Genomic DNA, 17,705 nt, shown 5'->3' with positions numbered 1-17,705 from the left:
GGTGTCTCCAGGATCAGGTTTGGGAATCACTGTTCTAGTCCATCGAACACAGTACAGACACTCTCTCATACCTACCCAGTTGCCAAGTTCCCACTATTGACTCAAATTTCACATCCCCACTTTTCCCTTTCTCATGTGTGTGCTGTGTCCCTTTACTTCCACTCTTATTTCCAAACCCTCGGTCATTCTCATTCCTAATCCAAGATTACTTCATTCTTCCCCCAATCTCTTGCTATCCCCAATTCAAATCTCCAGTTCTTAAATCTATTTCTCTACCTTTTCTCCTTTCCTTTTAACCCATTTTGTTCCTAGTACCCCTCACATCCACAAAATCTTCTCTCTCTTTTTCTTCCACATTCCAAATGTTATGTCTTGCTGCTTTTTTTTCTCAGGCTACTACTACTAACCCCTATGTCAGAGCAGGGAATGTCCCATTCTTATTCTTACTGTGCAAAGCAGTGTGCTTTTCTCTCTGCAGGAACCTTACAACATGGAGAGAGTTTTCTGGCTTGTCACAGACTCAGACAGCAGTTTGGTGAAAAAACTGATGGAAGAATTTCAGAAGAACAAAACATGCAAACTGCCCGATAAACTGCATGCCAAGGTCTCTGATATTAAGATTTCATTTGGTGATGTGGCTACCAAATTCTTATGAGTGCTGACTTCTGCAGTTTTGATTTTTGTGTTTACAAAAAGTAAGGTTAGACTCCATTCCTTTTCATCCTGCTAGATCAGGTCAGACTGCAGATGGAATCAGAGAAGCTGAATTTTTCAATGATTTCACCAGTATAAGGCATGGTGCAGTATCAGTATTTCTCTACTTTCAGCAGATGGTGCAGCTTGGACTGATGCATCAGAGAGAGGCCTGACTCCCTGGGACACATTCTTAGGCTTATTTTCGAAAGAGAAGGGCGCCCATCTTTTGACACAAATTGCAAGATGGGCGTCCTTCTCCCAGGGTCGCCCAAATCTGCATAATCAAAAGCCGATTTTGGGCGTCCTCAACTGCTTTCCATCGCGGGGATGACCAAAGTTCACGGGGGCGTGTTGGAAGCATAGCGAAGGCGGGACTGGGGCATGCTTAACACATGGGCGTGCTCGGCCAATAACGGAAAAAAGAAGGGTGTCCTAGACGAGCACTTGGCCGACTTTACTTGGTCTATTTTTTCTTACGACCAAAACCTCAAAAAGGTGCCCGAACTGACCATATGACCACCGGAGGGAATCGGGGATGACCTCCCCTTACTCCCCCAGTGGTTCACTAACCCCCCTCCCACCCTCAAAATAAAAACTTTTAAAATATGTTTTGCTAGCCTCTATGCCAGCCTCAAATGTCATATCCAGCTCCCTGACAGCAGTACGTAGGTCCCTGAAGCAGTTTTAGTGGGTGCAGTGCACTTCAGGTAGGCGGACCCAGGCCCATCCCCCCTACCTGTTGCACTTGTGGTGGTAAATGTGAGCCCTTCAAAACCCACCACAAACCCACTGTACCCACCTGTAGGTGCCCCCTTCACCCCGTAGGGCTATGATAGTGTTGTGCAGTTGTGGGGAGTGGATTTTTTTGGGGGGGTTGGGGGGGCTCAACACCCAAGGTAAGGGAGCTATGCACCTGGGAGCAATTTGTGAAGTCCACTGCTGTGTCCCCTAGGGTGCCCAGTTGGTGTCTGGCATGTGAGAGGGACCAGTGCACTACAAATGCTGGCCTCCTCCCACGACCATCTCGTTTCTGAGATGGGTGTCCTCTGTTTCCATTATCACTGAAAACCGGGGACGGCCATCTCTAAGGTCGACCTAAATGTTGAGATTTGGGTGTCCCCGACCGTATTATCAAAATGAAAGACCCCCATGGGTTGTGGCCCCACTCTGTGCCTATCTTGTGTGACTGTGTCCAGAAAACACTGGTAGGGCTGCTGGGCCAGGCCTTGTCAGCCTCAATTAAAGGTCAGAAGGATACATGCTAAAGTGGCCCAGGATCACCAGCAAAAGTTTGGAGGAGATGCAGGTTCCAAATTGCAGTGTCCATTTAGGATCAAGACTGTGACTGTGGTGAGGACAATGGAGGGACATCTCCCTTCATTAGTCAGTCCCCAGAAACCCCCCTTCCCCAGAGGAAGGGAGTGAATTCCTAGTCATCAGGTTTTGCTGCCAGTGGAATTGCTTTCCCTCATTGAGCAGGTGATATCAGCACTTTGCGAAACCAATTTCAATCAAGAGGAGATGGCAAATGGGGATCCCATCTTGGAAAGCTTGCACAGGCCATCCAGAACTAATCTGCTCCACAAGCTCTTCTCAGATGGTCTTTGCAGAGTGGGAGGTTCTAGAGTTGTTCAAGGGCATAAAGATGAATAGATTATGCCCTTTTCCATGAGAGGAATTGGCCTATGCTACTCCACATCCCTAAGGTGAATGTCTTGGTAACAGTAGTGGCTATGAAGACTGACGTTCTGTGCTGCACTGGATTCAGCAGTTGCTAGAGTCCTGAAGGTGGAATGGCTGAAGTCGGGAGTGACTTTCTGGCAAGTGTTCTCTATGACTTGATCTGCAATTAACTCTCATGGTTTTGATGGCCTACAGATGGTTTGGCTGTGCATTCGGATGGTGGATTTGGTCTCTAGGTCCAGAGCAAGAGGCATCAGCAGTGAACAGTGGCCTGGTCTAAAGTAACTAGGAATCAAACAAAAAGATGAAAATAACCTCCAGTTTGGAAGTTGTGAGCTGCCCTCTGGAAGACATTCTCTATGATTTAGTTATTTTATTGTTCAGAACAGAGGAGTTCTTTATCTCCCTGGATTTTCCAAAGCATATTTTCACATTGCCATCAGAGATGGGCGTAAGCACTTTTAAAGTTTGTTTATTATTATTATCTCATTTGTACCCCACAGTTTCCAACAGTGTCAGGCTCAATGTGGCTTACAGCGCACCACAGAGGCAAGCGCCAATGCAGTAAATGAAGCTAATAAATGAAGTTTGGTATGCTGGGCTGACATTTCAATTCAGGACACTTCCCTTAGGAATTGCAGCTGCTCCCACAATTTTCTCCAAGGTGGTGCTGGTGGTAGCATTGCTCCTTTGCAGGGAGGAATATGGGTCCACCCTTATTTGTACAAATGGTTCATCTGCACCGACTCAGGTGAATTCACAGGCAGCCACAATCTGGGTGATCGTTCTGCTGGAACATCTTAATAGGTGATCTAAGGTGAGTTGTGGAAATAGTCACCTTGTTCCCTCACAGATCTTCAAGTATTGGGGTCTGCTTCGACACCAGTTTGGGGAGATAGTGGACAATCTTCTCACCTAGAGGAGAGTATTTTGCACATGGCAAGCCCTAAGAGCCTGGGAATATTTGTAACTTCAGGGCTTTATGAAGGCTACACTGAAGGTGGTATTGTAGGCAAGGGCACACATGAGGCCCCTCCAGTATGCTCTTGTATCTCGCTGGTCTCCCAAGTCTCAGTATTTTAAAGCTTTCTGCTGACAGCAGCTCTCAAGAGTCAATTGGTGTGAGGGGCTCCTCATGTCATCTTCTTAGGGGGTCCGCTTAGAGCAGTGGTTCCCAAACCTGGTCCTGAAGGCACTCCAGCCAGTCAGGTTACCTGGATATCCATAGTGAATATTAATTAGAGATATTTGAGTTTAGTGGAGGCAGTGCATGCAAATCTCTCATGAATATTCATTGTGGATATCCTGAAAATCTGACCAGCCAAGGTGCCTCCAGGACCAGGTTTGGGAACTACTGCCTTAGAGCCTGTGGATTGGGTGATGGTGACAACTGATGTGTAGGCAGTGTCATGTGAGATCATTGGTCAGGTGTAGAGGCAACATGGTTTATCAGCTGCCTAGAGGCAAGATTCATTTGGTTGGCCCTAGTGCAGTTTCTTCCCCTCTTGAAGAGAAAGGCATTTCAGCTGATGTCCCACAATGCCACAGCAGTAGCAGATGTGAACAAGCAGAGAGTCATGAGGAATACAATTATAGTGCAGGAGATTAGCTGGTTGTACAGTTGAGGAAAAGTCAATTTGCTAGCATTCTCAGTGGTGCATGTAGTGGGAGAGGAGAATTCCCTTGCAGATTATTAGCAGTCTCTGGACCCGTGAGAGTGGGAGCTAAGCCCGTCACCCTTTGATGGTGGTAGAGTACTCAGGTGCTACAGTCTTCAATCTAATGGCATCCTGTCAGAATGCCAAATCTCTCCTCTTCAGTTGCAGGAAAGAGAATGGTGCAGTCAGGATCAATGCACTGCTACAGCCCTAGCCATGGAAGGAGCCACTGTATGTCCTTGGCCCTTAATCAGCTGGATATTTCAGAGGATAGAGAAGCATCCTTTTCTGACTTTCCTAGTAGCTCTGGACTGGCTATACTGGTCATGGTATGCAGATCTTATTCAGTGGTTGGTGGAGGCTCCATTGCAGTTGCCAAAGGGCCTGGATCATCTGAGGCAGGGGCCAGTTCTCATGGAAGACCCAGCTCCCTTATGACTTACAGCTTGGCCTTGACAGATCCATTTTAGGTGTAAGGCCTATTTAGTGTCCATCATAGCTACTCTTCTGAAAGCCTGCTGACATATGTTCAGCTCTGGCATCTGTGTTAACAGTGTGGATTGTGGTTTTTCTACCTGGCAGATGGATTAGCCTTCCATTTTGGCATTGCTTCAAGCTAAACTTGATCATGGGTTGATTGTTAATTTGCTCAACGTTCAAGCTGCAGCCCTAGTGGCACAGGTAGATGCCACTGCTCTTGTGTGGCATCAAGTATCTCTAATTTTCTGTACACCTGGTTATGCCTCATTGGGATCTTTATCTTGTCTCTAAGACCTTAGCTGGTCCTCCCTTTGAGCCTTTATGGCAGGCATCGCTGAAGGACATCACCTTGAAGACCGTGTTTCTGATGTCTATTTGTTCAGCCAGATGAGTCTTGGAGTTTCAGGCTGTCGTGTGTACTTGTGTAGGGATCCCTATTTGTTCCTTTCAGTGGACTAAGTTTTGAACTGTACAGTGCCTTCCCTCTTGTCCAAGGTAGATTCTTCCTTCCATCTAAATCAACCTATCTCTCTTAAGTACATAACTACTAGATTTCTATCAGTTCCTCTTCTCTCAGAATTTCTCTTCAGTATTATCTAAGAGAAAGAAGGAGGCCTTAGGGAAGTTTTTTCGTGTTGGACATTCAGAGAGTCCTGATCTACTATCTACAGGTCACAAATTCTTTTTGGAGGTCTGAATGGCTCTTTATATTGTTTAGTGGGCTGCACATGGGGAGTATGGCAGAAAGGTCCTTCCTGGCACATTGATTAAGACTTTAATTGACCCAGCATACATTCTCAACCAGAAGGTAATACTGGAGGGTCTCTGGGTGCATTCAGTAAGGGCTCAGATGGTCTCTTATGTGGAAGCCTAAGCTAAGAAATTTGTAGAGCAGCAACATGGTCCACTTTGCATTCATTTGTTACATACTACAAGATTGATTTCAGGGCCAGAGTGGATGGCACCTTTGATAGGGTAGTTCTGAAAGGAGCCTTGTCTTCCTGCCCTCAGGGATAAGAGCTTTTATGTACCTTGTTGGTCTGAACTGATCTAGCAGGATGAAAAGAAAAGGTGAAATTTGTTCTTACCTGCTAATTTCCTGTCCTTGATTCCTGATAGACTGCCAAAAGACTGTGGCTTTTGGCAGTTCTGTCTTGACCTCTGTCTTGTGCTCAGTTTCCTTGTGGGATTCTGATCTGGGCTGTATGTTTTCTATGTGTATCAGCATTGGCATTAGCATACTGATAAGTATCAGGCTATACCACTCCTTTTACCAGGGATGTCACTGGAAAGTTCTTCTCTGCCTCCATCTGCTGGTAGGGCAGCATAACCTGTCAGCCTAGACTGGACAACAGGAAGCAAAGGAATTTAGCAGGTATGAACAAATTTCACTAATTTCACAATAATCTTACCCGGTCATAAAACATCCTATGTTGCAACCTATGGTAGAGGTCATGGTGGCCATTTTGAGAAAGGAGCCACAATGAGCAGGAGTGAGTAGGTGGGCATCATTCTGCCTATAGGACTCTGCTAGACCTCCAGGGATAAAAAGAAGTTAGGACTTGGGGACCTATGGGGGTAGGAATGAGATGGAGGGGCTCTGTTGGGGGGGGGGGGGAAGAGCTGGTTTGGAGCTTTCTGACTTTGGGTCTGGTCTAGGGCCTACTGGCTTTAGGATTGGGATCAGGAAGAGGGGATTGGAATGGGTGAGGGAACATGCTCGTATTTACAGGGGTCCTGGTTGATATTCCATGTCCTATGCAGTCCTGGCTGAATATCGGCTAGGACCCGCATAAGCTCCAGTGGCTTTCTTGTGCCAGATTAGCCCCTGTATTCAGTGCTAGTGCCTGGACATGGCTTCTTTGGGCTGAATATTTACCAGTATATTACTGGGAGAAAGGAGAAGTGGGAGATGGGCCAAAATGCCACTCATCTCTATGGCATAACATGGGCACAAACCCAGTTGGTGTTGTGTGTATATGTGGGGGTGGGGGTGGGGGGTGGGCATTTGGAGAGGAAAATTCCCCAGAATGTCTTCAGCGCAAAGGATGGAATACTGTCTTTATGGTAGACCTCAGCAGGGTATAGCAGGAGCAATCAGGTACAGGCTTATGGTTTCTGTAGCAAAGTCCAAACTATAGGAGAGGAGGAGGAGGAGCTGCTGTGGAGACCATAAGCCCCTGAGTAATTTTATAAAGGCTTTTTTGCACCTAATCACAGTTTTATGCATATAAAAAGCCTTCTATAAAACTGCTTCATGTGTACAAATACATGCTGTGACAAGAAGGTGCGTGCATATTCGTACAGGGCACAGATGTAAACATGTTTGGGAGCAGAGTTTGGGTGGCTGGAGTTATGCAGTATCTCCCTAAACCTTAGCCCTTAAATGTGAGCACCATTTGTGTGCTAAGATTATACAATATTAGCACCTACACACGTGAATGTAACATTCACACACGTATAAGTACTGGGTATGTACTTAGCGGCATTCTATACTATGAGTGTGCGAGTTGCATAGGGGGATTCCATAAATGGTGCTCAAAAGTAGACGCCGGGAAAAATCTTTGCCAAGCGCTGTTTTATGAAGAGTGCTCCAGGCTAAGCACCTTTTATAGAATAACACTTAGAGCGGATTCCCACGCTCAACTTCGGGTTTCAGGACTTTCGTCTGCTGAAACCTGGTGTAAATCCCACCCATGCCCCTCCCATGGCCACGCCTCTTGTGGGTTGCATGTGAGACACTTTGGATGCATAGCATTATAGAGTAGGGTGTAGGGCAGTTGCATGTGGAAATGCAAATTACTGCCAATTAAGTGCCAAGTAATTCTGATACCAATAATTAGTTGTTAGCACCCAATTGACTAATTAGTTTGTACATACGTCTGGGCTCCGGGCCCAACTTTAGGCAACTTATATAGAACCCAGGGGAGAGTGCTTAAATGCAAGGGACTGTGAACAGCGGGAGGTGCATGGGCAAGGCATGGGGGTGTTGAACATTTACACACATAGGCTATAGAACGATGCATTTACGTGTTAAAATGCTACATCTAAGCAGGTACATTTACGCCTGCTATTGACATGGTGTATATGAGTGCGCCTAAATATTAGCACTTAAGTGTTGGCTTACTCTGATTTTCTGTAATATTAATTTAGTTATTGATTGGTTTCTGCTGTATAGTTTGTATCTTTTGCATTTTATATTTTGTTGTTTCATGTTGTGTGTTTTGTTGAATGTGTTATGGGTGTTTGTTGTAACCTGCTTAAATAGAATGGGTAGGCTGGATATACGTTTGATATATATAATGGAATCTGGGCACCCAGATGCAGTTATACAATTCAGGCCTATTTGTATAGGTTATGAAATATGCACCTACATGCATACTCATTTTTATTATTTATTTAAATAATTTATATTCTGCTCTATCACCAATGTTCTAGGCGGATACACCATTCACATACATAATAAAAATGCATTACATAGACTAAACAAAACTCATTCTAGCACATGAAATATTTATACCAAGCCTTCCCATTTTCTTCTGTTTCACCTCCATTCAATATAAGTTGCATATATTTAAACCAGCTGTTAGAGTAAAATTTAGGTTGAATTTAGCCACAATTTCTATGGGTTTTGTGGGGAAATTTTATGAAGACATATAGGTACTTAGGTGTCTTTATAAAATGGACTTACAACAAGCACTTACTTTTCCTCCTGACTTAGACGACCTATTATAAAATTGCCCTCATGCTGTCTGATGGGGCCTGCGGTGTAGACTGCTGCCATTTTACCCTCTTCTATGGCCAGAGGTGGGAGGAGCATGTGCATGTGTTGTTAATGCTTCATTATCCTTACCACTTAAGTGAATGATCTTGTATTTACTATTTTTTTTTATGATTGTGGAATTGTTACCACAGTCCATACACACTAGGCAAGAGAGGCAGCACTCGTAGGCAGCAGAGGTCTACACGGAAAATACAAAAAGTGGCCCCCTTGATCTACTTGGGGTTATGCCATTGCTTAGTCTGCTGATGCCTAGCACCGGTTCTGCTGAGCTGTCATATTCACTTTGCATTATTGTGCTCCTTCCACTCCAGATTGCTGAAGTATTAATTTCATACTCAGTATCAGATGAAGATATCATTCAGACAATGAAGCGCTGTTGGGTAGATAATCGTTACTTGCTGTGCCCTCACTCTGCTGTGGCTGTATTTTACCATTATATGATGTCTGACCGCCATCAGAACAGGTAAGGGTGAAAGCAGAAATTACTGCAAACAGCAGGAACAGATTGTTACTTTTACTGCAATACAGTTGCATATGTTAAATATAAGAGCCTTCAAAGCAGTCTAGTGTTCTACGATTGTTTGAATAGAAGCATAGTAACACAGCAAACTGGACAGATTTAAAAAGCCTCAAATTGGTCCATCCATTAGGCACTTCAGTATAGGTACCCAAATTAATTGGTCTGTGATTCTTACACATGTAGTGTAAGTCAACATCTGTGTGCCTACGTTTAGGTGTGCCCACCTACACCTTGTCAATAGCGCACTCTTTTTTCAAAGGCAGGACCAAGCACTTCCCTTCCAATACATATAGCTAAAATTCCCTTTCCTATTGTACGTTTGGGGCCCTGTTTACTAAGCCGCATTACGTTAGCATTGTAGGCGCGTCCTAAAAACACTAGCGCGTCTTAGTAAACAGAGCCCTTGGTAAAGATCTTAGGTATAATCATTGATTCACGGTGACTTTTACTGCTCACATTTTTGGAGTTATTCAGAATTGTTTTTGACATTGTGGTTGCTTCTTTTCATCCAACCATTACTTGATTGCACCGCTGTCCAAACCTACTACTACTACTTATCAGTTCTATAGCGCTACAAGGCATACGCAGCGCTGTACATCGTACATAAAAAGACAGTCCCTGCTCAAAGAGCTCAAAATCTAAGTAGGACAGACAAACAGACAGAGAGACAGAACAACTAAGAGGTAAGGGAATTAAATGAGGGGATAAAAGGGTACAGGGCAAGTGAGTAGTGGTTAGGAGTCAAAAGCAGCATTAAAGAGGTGGGCTTTTAGCCTGGATTTGAAAACGGCCAAGGATGGAGCTAGACGTACAATGTCGGGAAGTCTATTCCAGGCATGAGGTGCTGCGAGATAAAGGGAACGGAGTCTGGAATTAGCAGTAGAAGAGAAGGGGACAGACAGAGATTTATCCACAGAACGGAGTACCCGAGGGGGGGCGTAGGGAGAGACAAGAGTGGAGAGGTACTTGGGAGCGGTAGAGTGAATGCATTTATAGGTCAAACCCTGATCTATGCTTTTGTCATTATTTCCCTAGATTACTGTAATGCTCTTTTGTCAGGCCATTGAGTAAAAGATCTTAGATGGTTGCAGCTTATGCACAATACTGCTATTAAACTACTTACTGGTTCTAGAAAATATGACCATTCATAGGGAGGCTCACTGGCTTCCACTTGCTCACAGAATCACTTTTAAAATTTTGGCTCTGGTACATAAGATCTACTACAGTGGTCAACCCTTATATCTCTCTTTGTTAAAATACCTTATAAACCATCTTGTACACTCAGATCATCCTTCGGCATCAACTTATGCTTCCATTTCTCAGGCAAATTGTAATCGACTCCAGAACCACCATCTTTAGTGTTATAGGGCCAACTTTATGGAATGCCCTTCCTACACACCTCAGATTAAAAACATCGCTTGTTAAATTTAAGGCCCAATTAAAAAATGATCTATTTTGAGATATTTTCTCTTGGGGTCACTACCTTAATAACCACTGGAAATGGCTGCCCCTAGGTTATGCTACTAAGCTAAGAAAGGGCTTTGAATTCTGATGGAACTTCACGCTCACTTCTTTTAATTTTCTTCTACAAAATTGTTAATTGTTATATTTCTCTTCTTCCTTTAATATTGCTCATATTTTTGTAATTGTAAAGCCGCTTAGAAGGTATTACAGGGTATCAGAAGACAGGGTATCAAAAAGAAACTTGAACGTTCTGTAAGTTACATATGTAAATGTTGGGCATCCCCCATGCCCTGCACATACTCCTTTCCCTGTGAATGCCCCCTTGCATTTAGGGGTTAGGTCAGTTTTGTGTGTAAATTATAGATTACCACTGAGCATGCAGCTATCACATGCATAAGGGTAACAGTCAGGCGCATAAGTGCAATATTCTATAACTTGCCTGCACAATTGGCACCCAACTTTAAGCGACCTGTTAGAGAATGAAGGAATCAATGCTTGGTTTCGCTCTTTTTTACTATTTAGGAATCCTCCGCAGATGTATGAAATCCAAAACTTTTGCATAAGTCTTCACACTTTTTGTTACATCATAGCTGTATTAGATCTGTTTCCAAGATTTACTCTAACCACGCAGATATGTTAAATAGAGCCTATTTGTGTTCATTCACTGCAGGTGAGCTGATTCAAATACATCTGGTTGAAGAATCAAGCTGGGTTTTTTTAAACTTTTCATTTTTACACAAGTATCAGGCTCATTACAGCATATACATTGCTGTCTAGTTCCTTTATTAGTGTGGAGTGAATTTGAAGCAAAGGTCTGAATATACTAAACACAGAGCTGCCATTAGAACTTTTGGTTAAAGATACTCAATGTATAGAGTGGAAGAAGCTATAAGAAGATTTTGATATGTTTGAATATCCCTTGGGACCCTGTTGGGTCTATTATTGTAAAGCAGAAACAGATAACAGGATGCTGCCTTGATAAGGCTCTCTTCAAAGCCATTAACTGTGGGTTAAGGATATTCTGAGGAATTTCACTGTGAAGCCTAAAGCTAGTTCAAAAGGACTTTAGAAATCTCTGGCTGAGAATGGAGAAAATAGTTTATAATGTTTGTTTTATAAGTTGATTGTTTGCTTGTTTTATTATGAGTATGTTTGGTTATAATCTGCTTTGGTATAAGGTGGAATATAAATAAATGGATGATAATTCAGCATTTCAAATCTTTCTAGTAGAGAGGTGTGGTAGCCGTGCTAGTCCACTCTTAAAGGTTATCAATAGAAATCAAACAAAATAAAACATGGAAAAGAAAATAAGATGATACCTTTTTTATTGGACATAACTTAATACATTTCTTGATTAGCTTTCGAAGGTTGCCCTTCTTTGTCAGATCAGAAATCTTTCTAAAATCCAGTTCTTTGCTTCTTTTCTGTTCCTACTGGCTCCTAGTTCTCTGAGGAGTGTTGTACAAACTCTTTATGCTTACTCTTCCTGCATTCTGTACCTATTTATTCATTATGGCTTATGCTGCTGCTCCCTGACTTGTCTCTCCTCTCCTGCTTGTTCTGCTCCTTGTCCTTGTTTTTATGGCTTCTCCCTCCTTGTTCCCTGTCCTAGTTGCTCCCTGTATTGTACAATCTATCCAAGAGCACCATCTATAGGCCTCTCCTTGTATTTTCAGATTCATTTTTCCTTAGCCCAGAGTCAAAAAAAAATTCAGGATGAGACGAGATTTGAAATGAGCAAACAAAGCAAATATTCACTGTCAGTGACTGTCATGCTAGTGTGTAGAGGCACATTTTACTCCCAGATAAAAGTTCTGGCAGGAGTGCATAATTGCATTTGTTTTTAATCCCATTCAGGTCTGGTTCTTGCCCAGTATAACACTTTCCTTCTTTCTCTCTCAAGGCCCAGATGCTGTCTAGCTCCTGCTTCAGCGGCAAAGTTCCAGAATGCTGTGCTGAGAGCTGACCTCACTCCCCAAATTCCTCCAGAGATAAAGGCTTTAGAAACAATGGAGACCAGATTTACCTTGCTCAAGAGAGAAGATAACTGGGAGCTAATATTGAGAGACAAGATAGAGGATATCTTTCTACAGAGAAATGTCTAGCTGCAGACTGTGGCATTGCTAATCAAGACTGTCATGAACACTTAAATCGAAATAACCTATGGCAACCACAGCATGAAAAACTGACTAAATGTTCTGCTATTGGTGATACAATGCTTATTCAGCACTTAACCGGCTATGTTCGGTGGTTAAAATAGGGCACATAAATAGCAGGCCTATCTTTAACTGGTTAACTTGTCAGCGCTGAATATCGACTTAACCGGTTAACTTTTTAGTGGTTAAAAAAAACCCAGATACTCAGTGCCGGTCACTGGAAACAACTGGCATTGAATATCCGGCTTTATTGCCAGCGGTGTACAGCAAAAGCACTGCCCGCCACTGGCTGAATATCGGGCCCTGTAAGAATAGTGTCACTGAAAATCTTTACAGACCACCTTGGCTTGTTTCAGATAGTTGAAAATCACAACACAGCCTCACACCAGCTGTGTAACTTTACAATTATGAGCACTCACTCTGTTCGCCCTCTTATTAGATGGAGTTAACTCGTGATGGCCAAATGCTTTACTCAAAATTTTGGGCTATTAATTAACAGTCATGTGTGCCCACAATTATGTGGATCAAATCTATGTGTAATACTGATACAATTTTAAGCTATTATAATGCAAAATAAATCAGGAGACACCGCCAGACATAATACCGCCAGCTTAATATCGGTGCTAAAGTGTTCCGTTCTCACTGGTGTTTGCCACTTAGTAACCCGACAGGGAGCCCCCATTTTGCTGGTGCTGCGTCAGGGGTTCTTTCCATCTATAATTGTATCCACACTTTTGAGATGCAGCAGAGTATTGATTTTGTCAAAAGAGTTTTTTTTAAGCTGCATGATGGCACGCCGAGCTTGGGCCTTATAGTCTGCTGAGTTGGGCTGGCTGGGCGGCGAAACTGAAGCTTTTTTTCTCCATCTAATAAGAGGGCGAACAGAGTGTGAACAGAGTGAGTGCTCATAATTGTAAAGTTACACAGCTGGTGTGAGGCTGTGTTGTGATTTTCAACTATCTGTGTTGTGATTTTCAATTATATTGTCAGCTTGAGTGCACTTATATTTCAGATAGTGGAAAAGCAAAGTGAGGGTGGAGTGTGTGCATTCTGCCCAGCTCTACAGAAAATGGTGATATCCAGTCTTTTATCCATTTAGATATCCATAGAAATTTAGGCCAGAAAAGGGCTGTCCTTAAGTGTATTTGGATAGCTGTGCAGCTAGGAAACTATGAGGTGAAATTATCAACATGGGTTACCGTCAACATATTCTACTGTTAACCCCAGTTATTATTAACTAGGGGCCTTGTTTACTAAGGTGTGCTAGTGTTTTTGGCACGTGTTAACTGTGTAGACAACCATAGGAGTATTATGGGCATCTACACAGCACATTTCTGAAAATTGCACACAGTTTTGTAGAATACCGAGAATGCGTGCCCAGCTTGCATGCCAGGATTTACATCAGGTTTTAGCTCGTGCAAGTCCTCGCACCCAATGTTGGAGTGGAATTCGGCACCCAACGCTATTCTATAAAGAGCACTCATCCCAGACCAACCTTCATAGAATAGCACTGAGTACCAGTTTTTTCTGATGCGCAAATTTGGGCACCATTTACTGAATCCTCTGTAAACAAATAAACTGTGATGAAAACACCATGTTCAGCCTGCCTTATATTATTGGTAGCACATTTCATTGTCTTGGCTCAGCTATCAAAAATGTACAAGTTCAGGTCTCTTCAATATGTACTGATCTTAATGAAGGATTTGTCAATTTAAATTTGTCCTCTGACCTCAGAATTCTGGTAGGTCAGTAAATCTTTAATACTACAGACAGTTAATATGGGGCATCTTGTCTCAAAGCCCTATAAATCAAAAGCAGGATCTTATTTAATGTGGAATTCCACCAGCAACCAATGCAGGATAGTAAGAGGAGGCATTATGGTCCAGAGAATAATTGCACTGAAGCATTTTGAGTCATCTAGAATGGATATAACATGGATGCAGAGTAGGATCCAAAAAGACATCTCAGCTAGGTACTTGGCTGGCAATGAGCATCTTATGGCTGCATATATATCAGTCTGAGCTGGAACATCTAATAGAATGGATCTAGCTATCACTGTTCTCTTTCAAATAAACTAGATTTCAAATGAACTAGACAAAACCATACCCCCACACCTGACTGATACCAAATGACCACTAATGAAAATCACGCAACACGCACTATCACTTTATTGCCTATGTCTTTATAATTGACTATCCAACTTATGCTATAATTAATTCTATCACTCAGGAACCTCTATGCAATACCAAATTGAATCATATTTTACCATGTATGCACCTATTAAACCTATGCTATAATTAACCCTATCACTTAGGAACCTCTATGCAATATCAAATTGTATCATATTTTACCATGTATGCACCTTAAGGTAACATCATTTGTAATTCTCGACCCGGAAATGGTGATCGCCATTACGACATATTGTAAGCCACATTGAGCCTGCAAATGGGTGGGAAAATGTGGGATACAAATGCTACAAATAATAATAATAACTACAATGTAACTGTACATAACACCTTTTCTAAATGATCTACAACCTTTGCAAACAAGGACTCAAACATAAAGAAAAATTGGCATAAACCACTAGAACGCATACAATTCCTTAAGTTTCCAACACAGAGGTACCAAATAGATTTTTATATGTTTGTTTTGCTGCTCAGGCTATCTTGTCAAAAAGTACAGCCGAAGCTGTAGACGTGGAGGGGCATTTTCGAAAGGAACGTCCAAGTTCCGATTTGGACGTCCTTGCAAAATGGCGAAATCCAGGGGCGGGGAAACCCGTATTTTCGAAAGAAGATGGATGGCCATCTTTCATTTCGAAAATGCTGTCAGGGACATCCAAATCCTTAAATTTGGACGTACCTAGACATGGACGTTTCTGACTTTCGGCGATTTTTGAAACCAAAGACGTCCATGTCAAAAACGCCCTAATGCAAGCCATTTGCGCATGGGAGGAGTCAGCATTTGTAGTGCCCTGGTTCCCCTGACATGTCAGGACACCAACCGGGCACCCTAGGGGGCACTGCAGTGGACTTCATAAAATGCTCCCAGGAACATAGCTCCCTTACCTTGTGTGCTGAGCCCCCCAAAACCCACTACCCACAACTGTACACCACTACCATAGCTCTTACGGGTTAAGGGGGCACATATGTATGGGTACAGTGGGTTTCTGGTGGGTTTTGGAAAGCTCGCTGTTTCCTCCACAAATGTAACAGGTAGGGAGGGTATGGGCCTGGGTCCGCCTGTCTGAAGTGCACTGCAGCACCCACTAAAACTGCTCCAGGGACCTGCATACTGCTGTCATGGACCTGAGTATGACCTCTGAGGCTGGCACAACATATTTTTAAAGATGTTTTTTGAGGGTGGGAGGGGGTTAGTGACCACTGGGGGAGTAATGGGAGGTCATCCCCGATTCTGATGGTCATCTGGTCATTTCGGGCACCTTTTTGTGCCTTATTCGTAACAAAAACAGGTCTGGTTGAAAACGTCCTGTTCGTCAGGGACGTCCTTGTTTTTTTCGATTATGAGTCAAAGATGTCCAAGTGTTAGGCACGCCCAAGTCCCGCCTTTGCTACGCCTCTGACGCCCTTGTGACGGACTTCCGCTAGAGACGTCCAAAATTGGGTTTTGATTATACCAATTTGGACATCCCTGGGAGAAGGACGTCCATCTTCCGTTTTATGTCAAAAGATGGACGTCCTTCTCTTTCGAAAATGAGATCAATAGTCTTTGGATGAGGGGTGGGAGGGGGTTTAGTCAATATTCACTCCCATTGACTGAATTAGAAAAGGCTTTATATTAGGATCTTGCAGGATCTATTTTTAATTTCCCTAAGCATTGTAATTTTTCTACTGATGTCTGGATTGATGTTTGGGATGCTGGTGGCAATATTCAAAGGAAAAACTATCAGTCATCTTTGAACAAAGACTCAATGTCACTTCTTCAGGCCTCTCCCTTTATCACGGTGAAAGTAGCAAGGCCAGGGCAGATTTAGTTAGGTTGGGAGCATAGGAGAGAAAGATCATCTGATAAAACTTTCCCCAGCTCCCTTCACCTTGTAAACAAATAAATAGCAAGACAATAATTCATTACTTTCATCAAAGACATTTAACAGATGATTAATTACTTAAAAGCAATCACTGCATTCTTCGAGTGAATAGAAATAATACATTGCAATCTAAATTCACCGGGCAGTCAAGTTATAATCCATTTTAGGAAGTATCAATGTAGCAAGTTTGGAAAATGGTGATGGATCATGAAAAAGCACTTGCAAAAGCCTTTTGTTAAGGGGCTTTTGAGCCATGACCAGGCATCAACCCTGAGTACAGTGCTTAGGTTCTCATCACTGCTTCAGGCCTGGTTGGATGTGGGCCTTGCATTACCATCTCACCTGACATGATCTGACAACTGCCCTAAGGCCTTTCACATCCTGACTGAAATGTTCTCCAAAAAATGCCTGCACTCTGGCACATTAATTAATTTTGATAGTTAAGCTTTTCCACTTGAGAAAAAAATACCTGGAAAACAGGATTGAAAACTTTGAACCAGATTCTTTGGTTTTGGGGCTTCTTTAGCTTGGTTGTGCACAAACAAAAGTTATAGGGTAAGAAATGCTGATGTTATCAGTTGTACCCTTTCAAATAATGCAATCCCAACATTGTAACACATGCAAACTTTACTTGATAATGCTTTGCACAGGTCACCAAAATTCAGCCAGAGACAAATTGCCAGCAAAGATAACATTTCATCAACTTCGGTAAATAAAACTAATTCAAACCTATATTGACAAAGCATGGCTCAGAGTCCTATGCATCTCATCAGAAGCATGTAATGCCTCTTCGTGTTGTATTCTGAGCGAAGGTCAGTCCAAAAATCTTCAATACAAGATCAGCTTATTTCACTGTGCATTAGCCTTAGTCCTTTTTGCAACTACAAGCTCCTATTTCCTCAGGGCAAACTTCCAACAGCCACACAAGCCTCCAAAGCTTCCAACACAGGATTGTTTCCCACAGGAACAAAAGCTCTAAAGATAAAGGGCTCCTTTTACTAAGCCGCGGTAGTGATTCCCACGTGGCAATGCGATGAAGCCCATAGGAACTGAATGGGCTTCGTCACCTTTCCTGCGCTGGGAATCACTACCACAGCTTAGTAAAAGGAGCCCAAAGACTATCTTTGACACATGGGAGACCTTTTCTCCTCATAGGGGTCTTTTCACTAGATGCACTAACAGATTTAGCATGCGCTAACGATAAGATGCCCATAGG

General features: G+C 42.8%; 1 protein-coding gene across 3 annotated transcripts in view; it reads left to right on the top strand.

The window, feature by feature from the left end:
* THNSL2 (threonine synthase like 2) overlaps nt 1-12,577 on the top strand; it is an 82,284-nt gene extending 69,707 nt beyond the window's left edge. For all 3 annotated transcript variants that reach the window (XM_030192566.1, XM_030192567.1, XM_030192565.1), the window contains 3 exons: nt 479-604; nt 8,613-8,764; nt 12,189-12,577. In XM_030192566.1, coding sequence (XP_030048426.1) covers nt 479-604; nt 8,613-8,764; nt 12,189-12,390 — 480 coding nt within the window. In that variant the 3' untranslated portion in view covers nt 12,391-12,577. The remainder of the gene's footprint in view (nt 1-478; nt 605-8,612; nt 8,765-12,188) is intronic.
* The last annotated feature ends 5,128 nt before the right edge of the window (nt 12,578-17,705 follow it).

The sequence above is a fragment of the Microcaecilia unicolor genome, chromosome 2, assembly GCF_901765095.1.
Source record: "Microcaecilia unicolor chromosome 2, aMicUni1.1, whole genome shotgun sequence".
Taxonomy (NCBI): Eukaryota; Metazoa; Chordata; class Amphibia; order Gymnophiona; family Siphonopidae; genus Microcaecilia; species Microcaecilia unicolor.
Note: the sequence above shows the minus strand (reverse complement) of the source record. Positions and strands in the feature narration are given on the sequence as shown.